At 36.8% G+C, this 26,887-nt stretch overlaps 2 protein-coding genes and 2 pseudogenes across 2 annotated transcripts; all 4 read right to left on the reverse strand.

The window, feature by feature from the left end:
- Positions 1 to 4,761: 4,761 nt before the first annotated feature.
- LOC143581292 (receptor-like protein kinase FERONIA pseudogene) lies at positions 4,762 to 6,424 on the reverse strand (annotated as a pseudogene).
- An 8,925-nt stretch (positions 6,425 to 15,349) lies between these two features.
- Positions 15,350 to 17,643, reverse strand: LOC143581293 (uncharacterized). The gene is made up of 7 exons (XM_077064120.1): positions 17,033 to 17,643; positions 16,725 to 16,926; positions 16,595 to 16,634; positions 16,312 to 16,475; positions 16,017 to 16,214; positions 15,631 to 15,869; positions 15,350 to 15,548 (listed from the first exon to the last, which is right to left on the reverse strand). The coding sequence occupies exons 1-7, from the start codon at positions 17,641 to 17,643 to the stop codon at positions 15,350 to 15,352; spliced, it is 1,653 nt and encodes a 550-aa protein (XP_076920235.1).
- Positions 17,644 to 22,887: 5,244 nt separating this feature from the next.
- LOC143581294 (putative receptor-like protein kinase At5g38990 pseudogene) lies at positions 22,888 to 23,349 on the reverse strand (annotated as a pseudogene).
- Positions 23,350 to 23,902: 553 nt separating this feature from the next.
- LOC143581305 (uncharacterized) lies at positions 23,903 to 26,708 on the reverse strand. Its single transcript, XM_077064129.1, has 5 exons — positions 26,311 to 26,708; positions 24,610 to 24,731; positions 24,401 to 24,492; positions 24,219 to 24,305; positions 23,903 to 24,137 (listed from the first exon to the last, which is right to left on the reverse strand). Exons 1-5 carry the CDS (start codon positions 26,652 to 26,654, stop codon positions 24,030 to 24,032), a joined length of 753 nt encoding a protein of 250 aa, XP_076920244.1. The 5' UTR covers positions 26,655 to 26,708; the 3' UTR covers positions 23,903 to 24,029.
- Between the last annotated feature and the right edge of the window lie 179 nt (positions 26,709 to 26,887).

The following is a 26,887-nucleotide window of genomic DNA, read 5'->3' on the forward strand; positions in this document are numbered from 1 at the left end:
GTCACTGTTTGAGCTGCTGTCCGAAACAAATCTTTTTTCGGCAGACTTTTACAACTCACCGCCGCCACCATTGTACTCACAATATCCCGATTCACCCTCCCTGAAAATTCGACGTCCAACCGACGCCGGACGCACCCTCACGCGCCACCGCCTCGACGCCACTGCCGCCCACGCGCCGCCACGTGACGGCGCGTGCTCCATCCTCCGGTCGCAGTATTTTTCCAGGTTACTTATTTTATAGCTTCCGCACCACCCTGTGTTGTTAGTTTTTCAATCCGGGAACTTTTAGTTTTCTGTCTCAGTTCGCGTGTGTATTCGTTCGGTTAAGAAACTATCAGATCCAATGGCTGAGAAAAAGGCTTCAGAAAATCAAATTGTTTCGGGTATTATTAATTATTCAGCTGTTCTTCGCATTCCGGTCAAACTTGACTCAAAAAATTGGGGTTCGTGGAGTCTCTTTGTCCAAAAGGGTCTTGAAAGTATGGACAAAGACGACCATCACACTAAACCACCCCTGGACCCGATTACCAAAGAATGGAAAATTGATGATAGCGGAATCCTAATGGCCCTATGGAATGCTATGGATACACAAATCCTTACTATTGCTAAAAAATTTTCTACCGGAAAGAAATGTGGGATCACCTCTCTTCATCCTTTTCGGCTAAGGAGTCTATCTCTCATGCTTATTCTGTGGTTCAAGCCTATGGTCGGGCTGAGCAAGGTGATTCTACATTTACCGACTATTTCACACGATTTTGCAAACCCCGAGATGAGCTTCGCACTATGTTTCCATCCACTACTGATTAGAAGATTCAGGAGGAGCGAAACGCCAAGATGGATGTCATGACCTTCATTGCCGGGATATCACCTAATTATTCAAGCGCCCGACCCCTACTGTTGAGCAACTCCGCTGCTACATCTTCAGTTGCATCAACCTTTCATCTGTTACGGGAAATGTATGGTCCTGGTGCAACTCTACCTCCTACTGATACATCGGCTATGTATACATCTACTGGTAGGGGTACTGGCCGAGGTTCTCATATGACCCACAAAAAGGGTATTGGACGGGGTGGTGGTCTTGTTTGTCACTATTGCAAGGAACCAGGTCATACGAAATGGGACTGCCCGAACCGCCCTCCTGGAAGTCAGCCACCCCCTCGTCCCAAAGCTCGTTTGGCTGCTACTGGTGAGACTTCAGATCCAACCGCCACTCCCACCTACATAGTTATCGAAAAAGACTACTGTTGTCTCCGGCAGCTTCTAGCTTCTCAGACTCCTGCTCCTGCTCCATGTGCCAATACGGCCAATTCAGGTAGGCTTCCTAAGCCTTCTTCATCTTGGATTATTGATTCGGGTGCCACTTATCACATGACTGGGAACTCGGGTATTCTGTCCGATCTTAATAAAGTTTCTCACCAACCTGTTCGACTGGCTGATGGGTCTTCCTGTCATGTACTGGGGGTTGGATCCATTAACACCTCGTCCAACCTAAACCTCTCGTCTATTCTATATGTTCCTAAATTTTCCGATAACCTTTGTTCGGTAAGCCAACTTACTAAACAACACAATTGCTCCACTAAATTTTATCCTACTCACTGTATCTTTCAGGAACTAGGGACGAACTTTTTGATTGGCACAGGTTTTGAATCTGGAGGCCTCTACCGCTTAACCTTCCCGTCAGGTCCTACATGTTCTACAGCAAATGCTTCAGTCAAGTAGGACCACTGTCGGTTAGGTCATCCCTCTACAGCGGTTATGAGGCAAATGCGACCAGATTTACCACTTTCGTCTTTTAATTTTCATTGTGAGTCGTGTCAACTTGGTAAACATACCAGGCGTCTCTATCCCCCTAGAGTGTCTAATCGAGTCAGTTTTTGTTGTGAACTTTTGCATTCTGATGTATGGGGTCCTTGCCCTACCAAATCTACATTGGGTTTTGAATATTTTATTAGCTTTATTGATGACTATTCTCGCACCACTTGGATTTATTTGATGAAATCTCGTAGTGAGGTTTTTTCTATATTTCGAGAATTTAATGCTTATGTTCAAAACCAATTTAACACCACCATTAAAACTTTCCGATCTGATAATGCTAAAGAATATTTTTCCACCAACTTTTCTTCATACTTAAAAAACAACGGCATTATTCATGAACCATCATGTGCATACACATCTCAACAAAATGGTGTGTCCAAACGCAAAACTCGTCACCTATTGGATGTTGCTCGCACAATCATGATCCAATCACGTGTTCCTCATCGTTTTTGGGGAGATGCTGTTCTCACGGCTGCATATCTGATTAACCGCATGCCCACACCCGTTCTTCATGGTAAAACACCGTTTTCTGTACTATGTCCCAACGGTACTCCATTTCCTCTCGCACCTAAAGTCTTTGGTTGCGTTGCCTATGTTCATGACCATCGTCCGAAAACAATCAAACTTGATCCCCGAGACCTTCGTTGTATCTTTGTTGGTTACTCACGGGTTCAAAAGGGGTATCGGTGCTATAGCCCATCTCTTCACCGATACTTTACTAGTGCCGATGTCACTTTTAATGAGTCATGTCCTTACTTTCCCGAGTGTTCCACTCCTGTTTCTGACCCGTTTCCTGACCTCGATATACCCACATCTCCCTTCCTCCCCATCATTCCTGTGTCGATTCCCTCTACCGATCCAATCTCTACTGATTCTGACCCACCGATAGATACTCCGCCACTGCTTTTCACGTATGCTAGGCGAGGTAAGGGTCAAACATCAGCGACGCTTGATTCACATCCAGGCCACGACCCCGACATACCCTCAGATACTCCGTCTACATCCGAGCAATCCACACCTCTCACTAATACATCCTTATCCGATCCGACAACCTCTGATACACCCGTTTATGATCATCCTGGTGCACCACTACCTGATATACCTATTTCTTTTCGCAAAGAACCCCGGAAATGTACTCGTTACCCGATTCAGGACTATGTTGCCTACACCCACCTATCTCCTGAATCTCATGCGTACACCACTACCCTTGATTCCTACCCGATTCCCAAAAATGTGACGAGCGCTCTCGCTCACCCAGGATGGCGACATGCTATGGAATATGAAATTGGGGCTCTAAAGTCCAATCATACATGGGATCTTGAAACACTTCCTAAGGGGAAGCGTGTTGTTGGTTGTCGTTGGGTGTTTACGGTTAAACTACACCCGGACGGCTCCTTACACCGTTTAAAGGCTCGGTTAGTCGCAAAAGGGTATTCTCAGGCATATGGCATTGATTATGATGAAACCTTCTCACCAGTTGCTAAAATGCCATTTGTCCGTATTTGTATCGCTCTTGCTGCCATTAATCATTGGCCGCTCCATCAGCTTAATGTCAAGAACGCCTTTCTTAATGGTGTTCTTGAGGAGGAGGTATATATGGAGCAGCCACCAGGGTTCATTGTTGAGGAGGAGGCCTCGAAAGTTTGCAGACTACGTCGTTCTCTATATGGTCTTAAACAGTCTCCCAGGGCATGGTTTGGTCGATTCTCTAGGGTTATGGGACAGTTTGGGATGACTCGTAGTGCCTACGATCACTCTGTCTTCTTTAGACACCGGAAAGGAAAGAGAATTATCGTAGTTGTTTATGTGGATGACATTATAATCACAGGTGATGATGAGGTCGGGATCACCGAACTCAAACAGTTTCTTCAGTCTCAGTTTCAGGTCAGCTACTTAGGTCGATTGAGGTATTTCCTTGGCATAGAAGTATCTCGCTCTCCACAAGGAATACTTCTCTCTCAACGAAAGTATGTCCTTGACATGTTGACTTTATGTGGCTTACTGGGTTGTAAACCTGTTGATACTCCAATGCTTCCTACAAAGAAACTCCTCCCAAAGGAAGAAGATCCAATGAAAGATCCTGAGCGATACAGACGGTTGGTTTTAATTATTTAACCGTCACACGACCGGATATCTCCTTTACTGTCAGTGTTCTGAGCCAATTTATGGTTGCACCATACACCGGTCACTGGGATGCTGCCATTCGTATCATAAGATATCTTAAGACCTCACCTGGTTTGGGTATATTATACTCCGATCAGGGTCATTGTCGTGTAGGTGCCTTCACAGAAGAAGGAGATGGTCGGATATCAGGGTTCTCGGATGTAGATTGGGCAGGTTGTCCGATTTCTCGACGATCTACCACCAGATATTGTGTGTTTGTTGGAGGGAATCTTGTATCATGGAAGAGTAAGAAGCAACACACGGTTTCTTGGTCGAGTGCCGAATCAGAGTATAGAGCCATGGCAGATGTAACATCAGAGATGACATGGGTTCGTCGTCTTCTCATAGAGCTCGGAGTTATTTCTAATGACTTGATGAGGTTATACTGTGATAATCAATCAGCCATTCACATAGCCAATAATCAAGTATTTCATGAAAGGACAAAACATATTGAGGTCGACTGCCACCTTATCAGAGATCGAGTAGTAGGCACACAAACTGATCCTCCATCCATTCAACCGGTTCATGTGAAGGCAAACTTTCAGCTTGCAGACATTCTAACTAAACCGCTCCGGAAAGCTCAGATAGATTTCATTTGTAACAAGTTGGGCATGATTAACATCTACGCTCCAACTTGAGGAGGAGTGTTAAATGTATTACTAGTTGTTTTAATTAGGGTTTTAGCCCATGTTGTTTGCTAAAGCCCATGGGCCCTTTGTGAGTTGTAGTTAGGGTTTTACTTGTGTATATATAGGTGGTTCCCCCATTGTATTATTCACACCTTCAAGTAATAAACATTACTTTCACTACAACCATCTTATTCTTTACAGGATGGCTATGCAAACACTCGTTGGCTAGTTGTGCAAACTTATTCATACATTTTGAAGATATTGTCCCCCTTAAATTAGAATCCACAATTTGCTTTAACCTACCTTCTTTAATCGAGTCTTGAGCCCATGCTGCCAAATTCATTTCCTCGTCATTAAGACTTGTATCTAACGCTTTTCTCCCACACAAGAGTTCAAACAGTATCACCCCAAAGGCATAAACATCCGACTTTCGAGTCAGCATGCTGGTTTGAAAGTAATTTGGATCTAGATATCCAAATGTACCTTTCACCAACGTGTTGACATGAGTACACGCCTGATTCATTGGAACTATTTTCGACAACCCAAAGTCTGAAACTTTTGATGCCCAACTGACGTCTAATAATATATTCGAGCTCTTGACATCTTGATGCACAACTCCCTGACTGATACCCGTACTAGTGTGAAGGTAATCGAGCCCACGAACATCCCCTATAGATATTTTGAGTCTTCGCACCCATGCTGGAGGAGATAGACGTTTGTAGAGATGATCTGAAAGAGTTCCATTGAGCATATACTCGTAAACAAGGATCATCTCGTTTCCATCATTGCAGTAGCCAATTAGAGAAACCAAATTGCAGTACCTTAACTTAGAGAGCATCTCGACTTCAGCCCAGAATTCTTCTGCTCCTTGAACAGAAGTTGACTCCAGTCGTTTAACGGCAACATCCAAAACACTTTCTCCATTAGTAAACGTTCCTTTGTAAACTTTGCCAAAACCACCATGTCCGATCACCAATGACTCGTCAAAGTTTTTGGTCGCTACTTGAATCTCGTGAAAAGTAAACCGACGACACTGCAATACACAATTTAAAGATAGGGACGAGTGGGCTTCCTGGCTGGCCGGCAACGACATACTTGCTATTGATTTGTGAAGAGTTTCCTAGAATCTAGATAGCATCTAAAAATATTTGATCACAGTTGTTGATTATCTGATAATCTAATATACTTGTAGTGGGGTCATCTTATGGTCAAACATACATATTAGAAAATGCAACACAGTTTCTTGGAAACTGAAGCTTCAAAGAAAGTCAGATATGGGTTCTATTGGATACTTCAGTAACCATATGAGAGCTACATAGATATTATTGTTTATTTTAAAATCACTTTTTTTTCCTCATAAAAAAATTGGGTCTAAGCGCACCATGCACACCCTTTGGGCGGGCCTGCCCAAAGCCACAAGGATGAGATCATCATCGATAGATCTGCAGTAACCATCCTCCGGATTCCGGAATGGCATTAACATTGATAACTCGAACAATCTTGATCAAGTATACACTTGGCACCTTGAATCAAAGTATATTCTATTTTCTCATTTGGTCAGGGAATCCCAAATTACTAAAATGACAACCTCTTTGATTTAGACCACAAGATAAAGTACAAATGGACAAGCCAACTTGAGGCATGATAACATGGACCTGGTCAAGACTACAAATATAAAGATTAAGTGACAAAAAACACACACATACATTTGTATATAAATGATTTCTTTCTATTAAAATATAAATCTGTAATACAACAAGATCGACTAAACTAGATATTTATTTATTTTACATTTTCACAACAAAAAACACACACATACATTTTCGACATGGAAGCAAGTAGAACATGAGGAATGCAGGTAGCCATCCAACGTCGTCGTTTTGATTATTAATATTAATATTATCAATATTAAATATCCTCTCCCGTCACTAAAATATTATCATTATCTGTCCAAAAATAAACAAAATACAATATAATAATGTGATTAAAAACCGTATTAGTATTTGTGTAAAGTAATTGAAGATGATACCTGAATTGGAATCGGTTACTTCTAGAACCTGTGATTTGTTGACGCAATAAGGTTTGAAGCGAAGTGTTTGGTGAAGTGAGGAGTTAGGGCAGGTGAATGGAGATAGTGACGGTGGCGTACGGATGCGGATGCCGGAGAATGGAGTGATGTAGCGGTGGCAGACGGTGGCGAGCATCGGATCAAATTTATGAGGTGAACAAATTACGCATATGTATCTTATCATAAATCGGTACGAACTAACATTTTAACAAAAATCATGTTCCCTACTAGACCACGGGTACCGGTAGGGTTCGGTTTGGTACAGTTACTATTGGTATCGATTCGGTACCAATTATTTATGCTTTGAGATTGGTACCAGCCACGGTTTAGTACCGTTATCTACCGAATTATTGCCTACAGTATACTGTATACTGGTACTTAGGATTATAAAAAATTGGGATCGGAAAATACGAGATACGTATCGGTATGGTACCGAGTTCAACCTTAGTTCAAACTGCAATTCATAACATGTGAAATATTTAATTTGATAAATATTTGTAAGGTTACGGTTTATATGATAAATATGTTATAAACGTGTAGGAAAAACGTATCCATGTGATGAATGAAAATTTTTAACACCAATTATTTGTGTATGTCTCCTAAATAGTAATTCCAATAGCATATATATTTACTTCATGTAACATAAGAAGATACACATCGATAAAGTTACTGATTTGTCTATTTTCCTATTCACTTGTTTCTTTGTTATATTCAAGTTCATATATTACTTTAATAATCTTGTTATAATTAGGACTAATATTATAACACGTTATCAACACGAAGCTCTAAATCAAGAAGGTATATCCACCACAAAAGATATTCATCATAAAGCAAGGTAAATACTTTATTAATTAATAAAATTCAATAATATACATTGAGAAGATAAGTAATCTATAAAACATAAATGACACCTTATTATTGACTTTTGACGATTATGGGACTACTAACAATCTAACTTTTATTGATGTATCTTAAATTTAATTATGCAACTAACTTTTCCTGTTATGTTATCAAACTTCTGACTAACATTTATATTTCTGTCAAGTAACTTTTATATTTATGTTAACTAACATTTAATTATACTTACTAACATTTATTTATGCATACTAACATTCTCATTAATAGTATTAATTCTATGTATTATCTAATAATTTTTTTATCTTATTTTATTCTTCTACATTAATACACACACATACAAACAGTAATATTACCGTTATAAAACGGTCATAGAGCCGTAGTAAAACGGTTATAAATTTTCACTATAAATAACCAATTATCAACTCCATTTCATTTACAACAAACATTCTTCTTCTTAAGTTTATCCAAAATAAAGCTTTCAAAATGATTCACCTAGTTTTGGTGTTGGTCACTATAATGCTTATACTATTTCTCATTCCACTTTTTAATCACACCTGAAGATTTATGCATCTTCTTTTTCATGTTTATAACTCTACCAATGTATCTCATTGTTTATTGATATATATGGATTCTAATATTTATCTTATTATTTGCTCTATTATGTTTAGCAACAAAATGTCAAGTATCTCAAAACTTGAATTTCATGCACTCAACATTTCTGGAGAAAACTATATGTCTTGGACAGCAAATGTTAAAAGACATTTGAAATCAACGGATGTGTTAGAAACAATCCAAGAAGACAATGAGTGCTCTGAACAGGATAATGCAAAAGCTGATGTTTTCATCCATAAACATATTGATGAATTACTACAACATGAGTATTTTAATTGTGATAAGCCATATATGATATGGGAAGATTTGAAAAACAGATTTGGTCATCTAATGGAATTTTACTTCCTACTTCTAGAGATGAATGGAACAGTCTTAGGTTCCAAGACTTTAAGAGGGTAAATGATTACACATATGCTTTATATCGAATTTGCTCAAAGCTAGAATTTTGTGGGTTTCCTAAATCAGAGGAAGAAAAGTTAGAGAAAACTTACTCCACGTTTCATGTATCAAATATAAACTTACAAATACATTATCGATTGCAGAATTTTAGAAGATACTATGATCTAAGTGCATTACACATTGTAGTAGAGAAAAATAATGAATTATTGATGAAAAATTATCAATCTCGTCCCACAGGTTCATTAGCAATACCAGAAGCAAATGTTGCTCACAACAATTCTCATAAAAATTCTGGTCATAAATGGGAACAATGTCGTGGACGAGGCCGTGGACGTGGTATTTTGACAAAAAAAACATTTTAATGGTCGTAACCATTCATTTAAATGGAACACTAATTCTTACGGTCGTGGCCGTGGTCGTAGCCGTAGAGCCAATAACTACCATGTTCCACATAAGAACAACTCCAACCAACTAACTAAGTTTAAGGGCGAAGCTATTACATCTCATATTCATGACTCTCCATGTTTCAGATGTGGGAGTTCAAACCACTGGTCAAAAGGTTGTCGCACACCCCCACATCTATGTAAATTATACCAAGCATCTCTTAAAGAGTAAGAGAAAGAAGTGAACCATGTGGATACATTTGATAAGGTCAATAGTTAAATAACTCAGACTTTTATGGTGACTTGGAAGTTTGAAAAATGGGTGTTGCTGGATCTTAATAATTATAAATATCATGTCATCATGAACTATGTTTAATTATGTTTAATCATGTTTAACTATGTATAATTAGCATTTCCCTTTTTCCATGTAATATATTCTATATTTTCCCTAATTGAGTTTAGCCATGCTTAATCAGTTTATTTCCATTTTTATATAATATATATTTACTATTATAACTAGACTCAGTATTTAAAGTTTTGTAATATCTATTATATACACTTATCGTTTTCTTTTATACTTGAAGATTAAAAATGAATTTCACCGGAGAACAAGATCATAAAAAGAATGGAGGTATGTGTATAGAAAATAGTGGTGCTACACACACAATTCTAAAATCTAAGAAATATTTTTTGAACTAAAACCAACAAAGGGAACGATTGGTACAATATCAGGTCCTTCAAACTTGATAGAAGGAATAGGAAAAGAAAATTTAGAATTACCAAACGGTATAAAGATTTTAATAGAGAATGCCTTATTTTCCCGAAAAGCAACAAGAAACTTGTTAAGTTTCAAAAACATATATCATAATGAATATGATACTCAGTCAAGGACTGTTAGTAATGAAAAATATTTGCATATCATAAGAAAAATTGCTAATGCTCTATGGCTTACATTATACATATATAAATGTGCCTCAAGCACATATGACAGTCAAAGAAAATTGTTGTGATTCTGGTATCATAAACTTATGGCATGACATAATAGGCCATCCAGTATCCACAACGATGATAATGATCATTGAAAATACACATGGACATCCATTGAAAGGTCAAAAGATCGACAAAATAAATAAATATCTCAATGTACATATTGTTCTCTTGGCAAATTAATTACAAGGCCTTCGCCATTAAAAGTTGATAAAGAATCACCAATGTTTCTTGAAAAAATTCAAGGTGATATATGCGGACCAATTCATCCACCCAATTGGCAGTTTGATCGGTACATACACGATTGCCCTTTTGGCACTCCAATAGAAGGGTCTAGTTTCAATGGATAGTGATTCATATGTATCACCAATTAAACAGAAATATGTTCGGGCATTTTTCTAGTAACCATAATGGTGTATATACAAGATAATTTGATATTTTGATGTGCAAAAGTAGAAGAGATTACTTCATAAAATAGTAACCAATTTTGAAAATTGTTCCAATCAGGTCATTGATAAAAACTTTTGTTTCAATCATTGAACTTTAATTTTTGATCTAATCATACATATTTTACCTGGATAGCAGGTAATCTAGGTTTTTTTTTTTAATTTTTCAATGTTTTTGCTTTGCATAATAACTTTTAAAGGTTACGAAAATTAGTAAAAATGCGAAATATAATTTTAAACTTCCGAAAATTTGCAAAAAAAGTTCGGAAAATAACAATAAATTGCAAAAATTGAAAAAAATTTTGCTAAAATGTTCAATTTTTTTTTTTTGAAAATTGCAATAAATTACAATCCGTTTAGTTATATTGTTATTAGAGGTGGCAAATGGGTTTGGTTGGGTCGAAACGGGTCATGGGTCGGAACGGGTTAGGATTGAAACGGGTTAGGGTTGAAACGGGTTAGGGTCAAAACGGGTCGCTTAAAATAATGGTTGTTTTGGTTCGGATCGGAACGGGTTAGGGTCAACAGGTATGGGTTAGAACGGTCAAGGTCGGAACAGGTCAAAACGGGTTTCAGGTCAGTTTCTTTTAACCAACGAATCAGCGTGGTTTCAAACACGTTACAACTCGTTTTAATAGCAAAAGCTCGTTTAAAGCGATTTTTCAGTTCGTTTAAGCACTTAACAGCTCGTTTAAGCGATTTTTCAGTTCGTTTCAGCACCTGGCAGCTCGTTTAAGTGATTTTTCAGTTCGTTTCAGCACCTAGCAGCTCGTTTAAAGCGATTTTCCAGTTCGTTTCAGCACCTAACAGCTCGTTTAAGCGATTTTTCATTTCTTTCAGCACCTAACAGCTCGTTTAAGCAATTTTCAGTCCGTTTCAGCACCTAATAGGTCTTTTAAAGCGATTTTTCAGTTCATTTCAGCACCTAACAGCTCGTTTAAGTGATTTTTCAGTTCGCTTCAGCACCTAACAGCTCGTTTAAGCGACTTTTCAGTTTGTTTCAGCAGCTAACAGCTCGCTAAAGCGATTTTTCAGTTCGTTTCAGCACCTAACAACTCGTTTAAGCAATTTTTCAGTTTGTTTAAGCACTTAACAGCTTGTTTCAGCACGTTTTGACCAAAATGGGTTGTTTTGGTTCGGGTCGGGTCGGAAGGGGTTAGGGTCAACAGGTTCGGGTCGGAATGGGTCCAGGTTGGAAAGGCTAAAACGGGTTTCGGGTCGTTTCGTATGCATATGGAAGAGTTGAAAAACCAGTAGCAAAGTGCGTATGATCATCTTATGGAAAGAAATCCGAACTTGTTGACCCTAACCCGAAACCCGTTTTGTCCTTTCCCGGCTTAGACCCATTCCGACTCGGACCCGTTCTAACCCGAACCTGTTGATCCTAACTCGTTCCGACCCGAACCAAAACAACCCATTTTGGTCAAAACGTGCTGAAACAAGCTGTTAAGTGCTGGAACGAACTGAAAAATTACTTAAACGAGCTGGTTAGGTGTTGAAACGAACTGAAAAATCGTCTTAAACGAGCTGTTAAGTGCTTAAACGAACTGAAAAATCGCTTAAATGAGCTGTTATGTGCTGAAACGAACTTAAAAATCACTTAAACGAGCTGTTAGGTGCTGAAACGAACTTAAAAATCGCTTAAACGACCTATTAGGTGCTAAAACGAAATGTAAAACCACTTAAACGAGCTGTTAGGTGCTGAAACGAAATGAAAAATCGCTTTAAACGAGCTGTTACGTGCTGAAACGAACTGAAAAATCACTTAAACGAGCTGTTAGGTGCTGAAACGTACTAAAAAATCGCTTAAACGAGTTTTTAAGTGCTGAAACGAACTGAAAAATCGCTTAAACGAGCTTTTACTGTTAAAACGAGCTGTGACGTGTTGAAAACGCGTTGATTCGTTGGTTCAGAAATAAAACTGACCTGAAACCCGTTTTGACCCATTTCGACCTTGACCCGTTCTAACCCGAACCTGTTGACCCTAGCCCGTTCCGACCCGAACCAAAACAACCCTTTTTTTAAGTGACCCATTTCGACCATAACCCGTTTCGACTCTAACCCCGTTTCGACCCTAACCCATTCCGACCCATAACCCGTTTCGACCCAACCCAACTCATTTACCACCTCTAATAACAATATAACTAAAAGGATCGTAATTTATTGCAATTTTCAAAAAAAAAAAAATGAACATTTTTCCATTTTTATTTCAATTTTTGCAATTTATTGCAATTTTCCGAACTTTTTTTTGCAAATTTTCGGAAGTTTAAAATTATATTTCGCATTTTTACTAATTTTCGCAACCTTTAAAAGTTATTATGCAAAGTAAAAACATTGAAAAATTAAAAAAAAACCTAGATTACCTGCTATTCAGGTAAAATATCTAGGATTGGAACAAAAATGAAAGTTCAATTACCTGATTGAAACAAAAGTTTTTTTCAGTGACTTGATTGAAACAAATTTCAAAGTTGGTTACTATTCTGTGGAGTAATCCCGTGAACAAATTGCGCATATGCATCTTATGCTGTTTTGCATACAGCATAAATCATCTTTTATCATATATTTGTTTGGGCTCGATTAAGAAAACATAGTCTAGTCTGATTAAATAGAGGCAGGCAATGGGGTTTTTCAAATTTGAGGCAAAGGTAATATAATACACAAGAAAGTAGTCTTTTTAAACAAGGAAATTTTTTTATAAAAAATAAGTTTTATAAATTGAAGAATTCTAAAAATAATTATCTTTAATACAATTTAAGTATTTATTCAGTTATATTCGTGATTTAAGGAAATGAGCAATCAAGCCATATGATAGACAATATCAATTTGAAGCAATCAAGCCCTGTGATGTTCAATTGTTCACCCCACTACTAGTCTATCGATATGCTATCGATGATGGTTTGATACCTAGGACGGTAAGACCCAGTATTAGAGGTGCACAAAAAATCCGAACCCGAAATAAAAACATGAAACCGGTTTTTTTAATATCCGACCCTACCCGTAGGGTACGGATATGGTATTCATTTCGGTACTAAAAACCCGAACCGAACCGGACCCGATTTGTACCCGGTAATACCCGAAACTCGAACCAGTTCCATACCCAGAACCGGGTTTTTCTAATACCCCGAAACCGAGTATTTCAAATACCCGATGTATACCAAAAAGTACCTTAAAAATACCCGAAAAGTACCCATAAAAAGTTCAAACTTTTAAAAAATCCAATCTATACCCGAAATATACCCGGAAAAAAAGCCCGAAAATACCAACAAATAGGGTTTTTATAATACCCGAAAATAGGGTAATCAAATATCCGACTCTATACCCGACTCGAACCCCGATGCATAGGGTATGGTTTTTTAGAGGCAATACCCGAACCCGGCCCGGTTATTACCAATACTCGATTTTTTAATACCCGGTCTCATACCCAAACCCGGTTCCATACTCGAACCCGGGTATTTGAAAACCCCATTTGTGCACCTCTACCCTGGTATGTCAGTAATTAGTTAAAGGATAAGTAGTAATTATTGGACTGTGTTTGGGCAGTTGGACTATTCAGCTATGTTTTGCTATATTTTGGTTTTAAATTGAACATCTGGTTAACGGGCTTATTATTTGATAAGTTTTATAAAATTAGTGGGTTCAAAAAAGGTTCGTATGTTTAATTGTAAATGGATTAAAGGTTATAGTTTTAATATTATATCATGTCGGAACAAGCCCTTAGTGGCCACCCATCCACAAATTAGCCAGCCCTGCTTCTTTCCCGGCACCACTTATAAAACACTCTATTTTCTCTTAAAAAAACGTATTATAGCTTAATATTTTTGGCATCATCGAACGTTTGTTAACGGCATTTTGGAATAGTTAGAATTACAAATTGAACAACAATTTTTTGCTATTTTATGCGTTTAAAGTCCATCTTTTAGTACTTCAAATCATATTATCAAATGGTCAAGTTCAGTAAAAACGCATCGTCCAGTTACAATATCACTATCACCATCACTTGAATCAATTGGTGAGCACATATCTTAAATATATATATATATATATATATATAAACGAAACATCCATATATTCACTCAAACCACAAGATTGCTCTATTTTAAAATGGAGGCTTCTCATACATATGACCTGAATTCACGGATATGGGTCACCAAACCCATATAGCGCTTAAACTGGTTATAACATCTCATTAAATTAAAAATTAATTTCACCAAATATATGATATGAAATTCCAAAATAGAGATATACTAAAAATTAGTACCAATTTTTTTTGAAAAAAAAATATTATTTATAATTAAGAAATAATTTTATAGTAAAAAAAAAAAGGGTTATGGGTCTCACCAAACCCAAATAGATTTTAAACCGAGTTATAACATCTTAGTTATTTGTGAAACCCTTTTAATCATCCAACAATAAATATATTATTAAATAACCCCGCAATACATCTGGGCGTTTCAGGATAGGGAGATGGATAGATGTGCTGTCAAGAAACATGCCAACAACATCCTCCATTGTTGGCCTATTTGTAGCTTCAGTTTGAATACACCACAACCCAATGTGGATAAACCTTTTAATGGATCCTGAATCATAAGAAATTCTGCTATCAATTATATTAGAATATGTTCCATCCACCCAGTTTCTCCATATATGTATTAATTCAACAAACTTATCAGTATCCATCGTTCCACAATCCCACTAAAAACAATGGTACGTCAAAAGAAACTTATAACTGGCTTTTAAATTTTAAAGGAAAATGATCATTTAAGGAGTTTGGAGACTTTAGTCATGATTTTTTGGGTCAAATTTAAAAGCTAAAGTGCATTAACCTCTTTGTTGAGTTTTTCAAGTTATGAGATTGAATAATACAAAAATGTAGTCCAAAGATTTATGTGCAAATGTAGTGAAAGTCCATAGACTGATATCAGAATATATGTTATTATTTTTTAAAAAGTATAGGCAAAGTAAGGTATCATCTATTGAAGGGAAGATAACTTATTCAAGCACAAGTCCATTGTGATCCAATGTAATCACACTTACATAGTCATAGTCATAAAACATGCCCTTGGATTCGATCGTGCTGGAATACATACTACACCCTGCTATAGTTTCCAAAACTAACATGCCGAAATCAAAGACATCAGTCTTAGGTGACAGACGACCATACATTACATACTCTGGTGCTATAACTCCCCTATCAAATATACAATGAAGGTATTAGTCTATAAGACATCACTACTAGTTAATGGTTCTTTGCTGAAGAGGTAGGTGCTTACTTGGTCCCACGGATCTTATTATTGTAGACGCAATCTATCCCATTGATTGCCGCGGACAGTGCAAAGTAAAAACCATGCAGTTTCGGGTCCAAACCTTCATCTAACAGAATATTCCAAGCTTTGACATCGCCATATAAGACCCTAACTGGAGCATCCTCATGAAGGTAAACAAGTACCCGAGCAACACCTAGTAATATTTTGTACCTATCATCCCAGTCCAAGGGAACAACGGTTGTGATCTACAAAGAGAGATCACGGTACACATGCTTAAAAAAAGAATCATGGCGGTATAATTTTGGATCAAAGAAATGTTAACACTAAACAGAATGCTTGTTATTGAACTCCATCACAAGTACATTTTAAACTGAAGTTTTACCACGTAAAACATGTTCCAAAGTTGCATAATTATGTGGGGTATCATAGATGAGGTACACGCTTGATCGTTCAATGCACCATCCAGATAACTGAGCCAAATTCGGATGTTCAACCTTTACAAGTATAGACACTTGATTCATACAATAGTCATATCCTTCATGAGGATATGGCCCAACAACTGTTATATCTTGACCATTTTCCAATTTCCCCTTGATTAATTAAGAAAGAAAAAAAGTTAACAGTCCAGCAAACAAATTAAGGGCAAACCCAAATTCAATCTAATTATATATCTAATTATATGGATACCTTGTGCATGAGTTCACAAAATGTGTTCCATGAAATTTCATTCGATCTAGAGAACTTTTCAGTTGCAATATTAATAGTTTTAAAATCAAATCGGTGTAATATTCGGTTTTCACCTCCAACAGTATAAAGATATGACTCCAGGGATTTTGAACTGCTACCTACAACTACAAGTTCAACATATAACTTGTTAGAAGCGGATATATCAGAGGGAAATTTAAGACAACACTATTTGTAGCATGTAGCTAAGCATTTATAATGTGACAAAATGAAACGAAATTAATACCTGAGTTTTCATTACTAGATGGAATTCCAAAAGCAGGTACCTTTATACCAAATTATTCCGTGTCCATAGGCAGTAACCTCTTGTTGGTTTTCTCGTGTAAGGCTAGGATCGATTCAAGACCCGCCACAACCTGGGCCATTGTTGGACGCTTCTTTGGATGAATATGCAAACACTCGTTGGCTAGTTGTGCAAACTTATTCATACATTTAGAAGATATTGTTCCCCTTAAATTAGAATCCACAGTTTGCTTTAACCTACCTTCTTTAATCGAGTCTTGAGCCCATGCTGCCAAATTTATTTCCTCATCATCAAGACTTGTATCTAACGCTTTTCTCCCACACAAGAGTTCAAACAGTATCACCCCAAAGGCATAAACATCCGACTTTCGAGTCAGCATGCTGGTTTGAAAGTAATTTGGATCCAGATATCCAAATGTACCTTTCACCAACGTGTTGACATGAGTACAACGCCTGATTCGTTGGCACTATTTTCGACAACCCAAAGTCTGAAACTTTTGATGCCCAACTGCCATCTAATAATATATTCGAGCTCTTGACATCTCGATGCACAACTCCCTGACTAATACCCGTACCTGTGTGAAGGTAATCGAGCCCACGAGCAGCCCCTATGGATATTTTGAGCCTTCGCACCCATGTTAGAGGTGATAGACGTTTGTTGAGATGATCTGAAAGAGTTCCATTGGGCATATACTCGTAAACAAGGATCATCTCGTTTCCATCATTGCAGTAGCCAATTAAAGAAACCAAATTGCAGTGCCTTAACTTAGAGAGCATCTCGACTTCAGCCCAGAATTCTTCTGCTCCTTGATCAGAAGTTGACTCTAGCCGTTTAATGGCAGCATCCAAAACACTTTCTCCATTAGTAAACGTCCCTTTGTAAACTTTGCCAAAACCACCATGTCCGATCACCAATGACTCGTCAAAGTTTATGGTAGCTACTTGAATCTCATGAAAAGTAAACCGATGACACTGCGGTACACAATCCAAAGATAGGGACGATTGAGCTTCCTGGCTGGTCGGAAACGACATACTTGCTATTGATTTATGAAGAGTTGCCTAGATTAGAATCAAGATAGCATCTCAAAATATTTGGTCAAGAGTTGTTGATCATCATATGGTCAAACATACATATTAGAAAATGTAACACGGTTTCTTGGAAACTGAAGCTTCAAAGAAAGTGAGATCCCGGTCTATTAGATATTTCAGTAACCATATGAGAGCTAAATGGATATTATTGTTTATTTTAAAATCACTTTTTTTTCTCACAAAAAAATTGGGCCTAAGTGCACCATGCACACCCTTTAGGCCGGCCCTGCCCAAAGCCACAAGGATGAGATCATCATCGATAGATCTGCAGTAACCATCCTCCGGATTCCGGAATGGCATTAACATTGATAACTCGAACAATCTTGATCAAGTATACACTTGGGCACATTGAATCAAAGTATATTCTATTTTCTCATTTGGTCAGTGAATCCCAAATTACTAAAATGACATGTTTGGTATAACTAGGCTACAAGCTCTTTGAATTAGACCACAAGATAAATTACAAATGGACAAGCCAACTTGAGGCATGGAAACATGGACCTGGTCAAGACTACAAATATAAAGATTAAGAAGTAACCAAAATTAGGTTCACCAAAAGGCAGCAAGTAGAAATCAAAGTTTAAATAATATGCATATGTATATAAATATTTTATTTCTAATAAAACATAAATCTGTAATACAACAACATTGACTAAATTATATATTTATTTTACATTTTCACAACAAAAACACACACACACATAGATACAGAAAGATAGTTTCATATAATGTTGATTAATAAATAAATAAACAAATAAATAAATAATAAAATAGCAATTAATTAACATACCCTATGTGAAAGCCGAAAAGGAAACTGGAACTGGAAGCAAGTAGAATATTATTAATATCCTCTTCCGTCACTAAAATATTATCATTATCTGTCCAAAAATAAACAGAATACAATATAATAATGTGATTAAAAACCGTATTAGTATTTGTGTAAAGTAATTGAAGATGATACCTGAATTGGAATCGGTTACTTCTAGAACCTGTGATTTGTTGACGCAATAAGGTTTGAAGCGAAGTGTTTGGTGAAGTGAGGAGTTAGGGCAGGTGAATGGAGATAGTGACGGTGGCGTACGGATGCGGATGCCGGAGAATGGAGTGATGTAGCGGTGGCAGACGGTGGCGAGCATCGGATCAAATTTATGAGGTGAACAAATTACGCATATGTATGTATCTTATGCATACATCTTTTATTATCATTTAGTGTAACTTTACTACAAACTAGCTTTTCAAAAATCTCGTGGCTTGAAGCTTCGTCTTAGCTTAGCTCGTTGACTTGATTTTAAGCTTGTTTAGTTTTAAAATCAAGTTTGAGCCCAGATGAGTTGCCTCGTTCAATTTAGAGCTCGAAATCACCTTGGCTCGACTTGTGAACAACCGTAATTTTAACAAAAATCATGTTCAAATGGATAAGGAAATGATACGGGGGTTATTGGTGACCAATTCCGTACCAACTATTTGACATTTTAGACTAGTACTGGTAGAGTTTGGTACCAGGGATTTACCGAATTTTTACCTAAGGTACCGATACGAAGTTTTTAAAAGAAAATCAGGATTGAAAAATTGGGGATACATACCTATCGGTATGAACTGAGCTTATCCTTAGTTTAAACTAAAAGTATTTTAACTTGATAAATTATAGTTTATGATAATTAAAAGAAAATATAATTATATACAATTTCATAAAAGATATACTGGTAAGAGTTTGATAAAACTTGTTTTTTTTTTCTTTTCGAATATATCTCTGTCCCTTCTATGAATAGAAAACGAAAAAAGACACTTCCGCACAAAAATCTTCAAAGAGTCTTGAAGCTTGAAGCTTGGTATGAATGAACCTAGTGTATAACCAGCTAGAAGAAACGAGTTCACAAACTAGGTAGTAATCCAGCATCATCAATGTGTAGGCCGATTTTTAACTGAAAAAGATGGTGTTGGGTTTTCACGAAGAATTGTAGGCCGATCCAAAGGCAATGGGCGATCCAGATAATCTCAACAACAGTGTATCGTGCCTAATTGGCAGCTTGATCGGTACAAAGATGGTTGGCTTTTGGCACTCCAAGAGACTACGCCTAGTTTCAATGTATCGTGCCCGATTGATATTTATCACCAATTAAGTAGGACTATTGGGGGCATCTTTCTAGTAACCATAATGGTGTATATACAAGATAATTTGATATTTTGATGTGCAAAAGCAAAACTATAAACTTGTGGGATGAATGAATACAACAACATTGACTAAACCAACAAGTAATATCCAGTGTATAAATAATATGCATTTATATCTTAATAACTAGTTTATAAGCCTTTGTGATACACGGGGTTGGATACAAATAATTATAAAATTAAGACAAACCTTTTGTTCAAGTGGATAATTTGAATTTAATAAAGAAATTGAAGAATACAGACGAATTGTTATATCATGAATTCATAAGTTAGGCGAATTGTGTTCTTATCTTAAACGTATGTAGAGGGCAAAGAAAATTGGTTTTACGTTTAAAATGGTTAAAACTTACATGTATATATGTCATGGCATCGTACATATTGACAACTTTATTGTCGACACATGAATCTCGCTCTCATAACACCAAGAGATAGTTAATAAAAATTACAAGACACATTGGAGAAGATGGTGTATTGCAAAATTTGGTAAGTTGATGGTGTATTGCAAAATTTGGTGGTGTTTAAATCACTTATAAAAAAATAGTAAAACCATACTTTTGACAAATTAAATGTCATATTAGACCACGAAGGGGGTGTACAAATTTTTTCATCCGTCAACCAACAAATTTTCTCTTGCAAAGTATAGTAAAAACATGTTTGACAAACTGAATGCCATAAGGATTTAAACAACACGTAAATACTTTGCATCTCTAATATCCTCAAATAACAGTTTAGCAGACATAATAACTAAATTCCACTTATAAGTAACACAATTCAAAAACTAATGATAATCTTTAATCAATTATAAGATTCATCTCTGAACTTCAAAAATAGTCAACCAAATACCTTATTCTCAGCTAAAGTAAAGTCTCATAGAATGATAACCACCACATCAGCTCCAAAGAGTAAATCATGTTTATCCCACCTGGTGGCTACAAACTTATAAAATGTGTAGTTAATGTTTAAGAAATTTTTAAACTTAATGTGTTTCACTCAGATACTTAATCCATATTAATCTCGACCACAAAAATCCACATGATTTAAAGTGGCATGTGGAGCCCTGTAAACAAACTAAATGAACACGAAACAACACATGTTCGTGTTCGTTCAGTTAACTTTTGACTCATACAACTCCCATCCGATTAATCGCTAGTCCCCACCCCACTCCACCCCACCCCACCGCTCAACTAGCGTCTAACGATTTCTACAACATGTAAAAACTCACCGTCCAGTTACAATGTTACTATTACTATTACTATCACTTGAATCAATCTCCTCACCACCATCAGAATCAACTCTTAACCATCATATTTGGGTCTTCCAAAATAGGGGGGTGGATAGATGAGTTGCCAAGAAACATGCCAACGACCTCCTCCATCGTTGGCCTATTTGTAGCTTCAGTTTGAATGCACCACAACCCAATGTGGATAAATCTTTTAATGGATCCTGAATCAAGAGAAATTATGCTATCGATTATATTTGAATATGTTCCATCCACCCAGCGTCTCCATATCTGCATTATTTCAAAAAATGTATCAGTGCAATCTCACTAAAAAAAACTAAAAAACAATGGTATGTTTAAAAAGTATTTTGGCAAACTAGGCTATCATCTATTGATGGGAAGATAACTTATTCAAGCACGAGTCTGTTGTGATCCAATCTAATCATACTTACACATTCAGTGAACGCCTCCTTGGGTTCGAACATGAAGGAATATATTCTAAACCCTACTATAGTTTCCAAAACTAACATGCCGAAATCAAAGACATCAGTCTTAGTTGACAGACGACCATGTGCTACATACTCCGGTGCTCGATATCCCCTGTCAAGAATGGATGTATTAAACATCACTTGTAGTTGATAGTTCTTTGCTGGAGAGGTATGTGCAATGTGCTCACCTGGTCCCATATATCTTATTACTGTCGATGCAATCTGTCTCGTTGATTGCTGTGGACGCTGCAAAGTAAAAACCATGCAGTTTCGGGTTCAAACCTTCATCTAACAGAATGTTCCTAGCTTTGACATCACAATATAAAACCCTAACTGGAGCATGCTTATGAAGGTAAACAAGTACCCGAGCAACACCTAGCAATATTTTGTACCGCTCATCCCAGTGAAAGGGAGCGCGTCTGTAATCTACAAAGACAGATCACGGTACACATGTTTTAAAAAAGAATTTGTAATTTTGTATCAAATAAATGTTAACATTAAACAAAATGCTTGTTATTGAACTCCATCACGAGTACATTTTAAACTGAAGTTTTACCACATACGTAACACATGTTCCAAAGTTGCGTAATTATGTGGGATATCATAGATGAGGTACACGTTTGATCATTCAATGCACCATCCAGATAACTGAGCCAAATTCGGATGTTCAACCTTTACAAGTATAGACGCTTGATTCATACAACAGTCATATAGTTCATGAGGATATGGCCCGGCAATTGTAATTTCTTGGCCATTTTGCAGTTTTCCCTTAATTAATAAAGAAACAAGTTAACATTCCAGCAAACAAATTAAGGGCGAACCTAAATTCAGTCTAATTATATATCTGATTATATGGATACCTTGTGCTTGGGACCATATACGCCATGTGAAAACTTATTCCATCCATAGAACTTTTTAGTTGCAATATTAATAGTTTTAAAATCAAATCGGCGTAATATTTTGTTTTCACCTCCAACAGTATAAAGATATGACACCAGGGATTTTGAACTGCTGCCTACAACTACAAGTTCAACAGAGGAAAATTAAGGACAACACTATTTGTAGCCTGTAGCTAAGCAACTATAATGTTACAAAACGAAGCGAAATTAATACCTGAGTTTTCATTACTAGATGGAATTCCAAAAGCGGGTACCTTTATACCAAATATTTTCGTGTCCATAGGCGGTAACATCTTGTTGGTTTTCTCGTGTAAGGCTAGGATTGATTCAAGACCCGCCACTACCTAGGCCATTGTGGGACGCTTCTTTGGATGGCTATGCAAACACTCGTTGGCTAGTTGTGCAAACTTATTCATACATTTAGAAGATACTCGAGCCCACGAGCAGCCCCTATGGATATTTTGAGCCTTCGCACCCATGTTAGAGGAGATAGACGTTTGTTGAGACGATCTGAAAGAGTTCCATTGGGCATATACTCGTAAACAAGGATCATCTCATTTCCATCATTGCAGTAGCCCATTAAAGAAACCAAATTGCAGTGCCTTAACTTAGAGAGCATCTCGACTTCAGCCCAGAATTCTTCTGCTCCTTGATCAGAAGTTGACTCCAGCCGTTTAACGGCAGCATCCAAAACACTTTCTCCATTAGTAAACGTCCCTTTGTAAACTTTGCCAAAACCACCATGTCCGATCACCAACGACTCGTCAAAGTTTTTGGTTGCTACTTGAATCTCGTGAAAAGTAAACCGACGACACTGCGGTACACAATCTAAAGATACGGGCAATTGAGCTTCCTGGCTGGTCGGAAACGACATCTTGCTATTGATTTATGAAGAGTTGCCTAGATTAGAATCAAGATAGCATCTCAAAATATTTGGTCAAGTGTTGTTGATCATCATATGACAAGCTTTAGAGAAAGTTAGATATGGGGTCTATTAAAGATTCCAAATGGATATGTATATTATTGTTTACTTTTGAATTACCTTTTATTAATTCTTTTCTAATTACCTTTTTTCCTCCAAAATATTTGGGCCTTAAGCGGTCTGACACTCTGACCACCCCGCACACTCTTTGGGCCGGCCCTGCACAAAGCCACAAGGATGAGATCATCAATTATTGATCTGCTGCATCTGCAGTAACCATCCTCCGAAATGGTATTAACATCAGAAACTTGACTGTCACATTATTCACACGGTTCATATTAACATCAGGAACTACTAGAACAATCTTGATCAAGTGTGCACTCTGCACGGCGTCTTAACTTGAATCAACGTATATTCTTTTTCCTCATTTGGTCTTAAACGAATCCCAAATTACTTAAATAATATGCATTTGTATATAAAATTTTCTTTCTAATAAAACATAAATCTGTAATACAACAACATCGACTAAATTATATATTTATTTTACATTTTTACAACAAACACACACACACATTTAGATATAGATAGATATATATAACATCATGAAAAACAATGTAAATTTTACTCATCATTTAGCTAGATCTCTTAGCACCCAACATTCTTGAAAGCTCCTTAATCAAAGGCCTCTCTTTAATGTCTTCGTCTCTCTTCTTATGCCATTTGTTAGTTGCATCTTCTGCCTATAATTTACTAAACCACTTAAGATTGCACACTAATCATTTAATTAACATCTTAAACTAAAATTATTTGATTTAACATACCCAAGTTCTTAACGGGGTCACTCGCTCCTTAATTGACTCAAATCTTGGCTGCATAATATCTTTTCCTTTCGTTTTAATATCATCCGTCTACAAAAATAGATTACACAAATAAATGCTTAAAAAGTGTTATGCTAACAAAGCATATAAAAGAGCATATGTATTAAGGATTAAAGATCACTTACTGTATGTAGCTCGAGTTGTGAGACTGCAAGTCCAATGCTCAATGTGGCCCCACCAAAGACGAGAGCGGTGGCAGCAGCAAATGCTTTTGCAACTAGGATTAATAAAAGATAAAAGAGCAATGAGCATGTTAACACTATTTTCATATAAGTTTAATAACAAACATTAATGAAGTTATAAAAAGTATGAGAAGTTGAAATGTTTAATGTACTTTGTGACAACCCGACTGCTGCAGCCTTCAACTTCTCAGGATTAACAGGGGTATACTTATCATTTCGCAGTTCATTGGCGGTTGAAGCAGAGAATGAATTCTCTGAGTTAGGCAACTGCCATCTGCAAGAAAGATTAAAACTTTAGAGATCTGTTAAAAACTAAAATCAAGAAAAAACAATATTCACAGAAAAAAAATTAAATACAAAATTAACCCTAAGAAACTTGCTCTATGGCTCCAAATACAGTAAAATCAGTTCCAAGATTTGCAATAAAATTAATAAATTACAAACTGTCTTCACTCGTGATATCAAGACCACACAATTTAACATTAATATGAGCTCGCGCCAAATCCCAACCTCAAATAAAGCTTGTTTAATCATCAAGCCCGAGCTATAGCCTTGTATGAGAAGCTCCTTTAGGCACACCAAGCCTAAACGAGCCCTGTGTATTTTTAAGTTTGACCTCTTTTGAGCTTCTATATATTAATTTCACACTGCAAAACCGAGCAAGAGCCAAGCTTTGGCTCGTTTAAGGTACTGCACGAGAACAGAGCTTAAGCTCGCTTAAGGTACTACACAAGAGCAGAGCTTAAGCTCGTTTTAAGTTTTTTTTATCAAAATACACAAAAATAATTAAAAAAAAGTATGTAAATTCATTAATAATAATAAACGAGCCGAACCCGAGACTCAAAAAACAACTCATGAGCTGAGCCCGAGCTATAGCCTTGTATGGGAAGCTCGTTGATCCTTAATAGGCCTTGTGTAATTTAAGTTTGACCTCTTTTGAGCTTCTATGTATTACTTTCAATTTTCACACTGCACAGCCGAGCTTGAGCAGAGCTCTGGGCTTTAGCTCACTAAAGGCATTATACGAGCTCAAGCCCAGCTTAGGTTCATTTAAGGTTTTATCAGAAAATTTAAAAATAAGTAAGAACGTATATAAACTAATTAATAAATAATAAACGAAGTGAGCCCAACCTTTAAAAACAACTAATGAGCTGAGCCCGAGCTATAGCCTTGTACGGGAAGCTCGTTTAGGCTCGTCAATCCTTAACAAACCTTGTGTAAATGTGTAATTTAAGTTTTACCTCTTTTGAACTTCTATATATTAATTTCACATTGCACAGTCGAGCTCGAGCCAAGCTTCGGCTCGTTCAATGTACTACATAAGCTTGAGCCGAGCTTAGACTCGTTTAAGGTTTATTTTTATCAAATTGTAAAATAATTATTTAAAGGATTGGGATCATGTGAGAACTATTTTATTTTATAATTGAGAACTTTGAGAGACATTTTGGACAAAAAAAAACCCAAAATAAAAAAAAAATCATAAAACAAAGAAAACGCAAAAATAAAAAAAGTAAAAAAACCAAAATTCTTATTTATCATCCCGGTTTCATAAAAAAACATCGCGGTTTAGCTAAATTATACATATATGTATAATATGTACATACATGTTTTTTTATATAAAAATTTAATAAATAATAATGAGCCAAGCCCGAGCTTTAAAAAACAACTCGGTGAGCTCAAGCTTTAGAACAAGAGCTAGAAAAAAGCCGACCTCAAGCTCGAGCTCTCGTAAGTCAAAATGAGCCAAGCTCGTTTACGCCTCTTAATTAGCCTCAATTCACATCTCCTTGTACAAAATTGTACACTTTATATATAAATATATAAACATAATCAATTACAAACAATTGAAGTACCTTTTGGGTCCAAAAGTGACTTGAGGAAGTGACACGTAAGCTCTAAGAGGGTTAATAGCATCACGAGACACAGACGAGACGCCGTTAATATCATCAGACTGAAGAACCCACTTCGACCCAGTTGACAGAGTCGAATCGGACGGTGGTTGGTAAATCTTGGACGGTAAATTATGCTTCAGAATCTCTGGGAGTATATCGGCGTCGTTAATTGTGGCGGACGGAGGGTTATTAGTGGCGGTGGGTTTATTTGTTTTTTCAACTAGACGACCGACGGCGTGTTTTGATTCTTGTAGGAAGTAAGCGCCTTCTTTACCGGCGGCTAATCTTCCGACGAGAAAACTCATTTTGGGGGTTGGTTTGGTTTAGTAAAATAAATTCGTATGTGGTTATTTAAATAGGGTGAAAAAGAATATAGCGGTGTTTAGTTCAGCAAATTCGGTATTGATATAGCTGTTGGTATTGAATTTGGTATCAAGTTTTGAGTTTTTGGTACTGGACCGGTACCGATTTAACATCGTCGGTATCGAATCATACCAAGTTTTGAGTTTCGGTATCGGTACCGGTATTTCTTGATTTT

The sequence above is a fragment of the Bidens hawaiensis genome, unplaced genomic scaffold (genome assembly GCF_021521415.1).
Source record: "Bidens hawaiensis isolate Kalapana, Puna unplaced genomic scaffold, B.hawaiensis_p1.1 tig00030851_1, whole genome shotgun sequence".
NCBI classification, from domain to species: Eukaryota; Viridiplantae; Streptophyta; class Magnoliopsida; order Asterales; family Asteraceae; genus Bidens; species Bidens hawaiensis.

Coding starts and splice junctions, on each gene's coding strand:
- LOC143581293 (XM_077064120.1), bottom strand. CDS start 17,643: ATGTCGTTTCCGACCAGCCAGGAAGCTCAATCGTCCCTATCTTTGGAT. Junction 16,927..17,032: donor TGTCAACACGTTGGTGAAAG/GTACATTTGGAT, acceptor CTTGTGTGGGAG/AAAAGCGTTAGATACAAGTC. Junction 15,549..15,630: donor AATAAGATCCGTGGGACCAA/GTAAGCACCTAC, acceptor TATATTTGATAG/GGGAGTTATAGCACCAGAGT.
- LOC143581305 (XM_077064129.1), bottom strand. CDS start 26,654: ATGAGTTTTCTCGTCGGAAGATTAGCCGCCGGTAAAGAAGGCGCTTAC. Junction 24,732..26,310: donor GTCACTTTTGGACCCAAAAG/GTACTTCAATTG, acceptor TCTTTCTTGCAG/ATGGCAGTTGCCTAACTCAG. Junction 24,138..24,218: donor TGACCCCGTTAAGAACTTGG/GTATGTTAAATC, acceptor AGTAAATTATAG/GCAGAAGATGCAACTAACAA.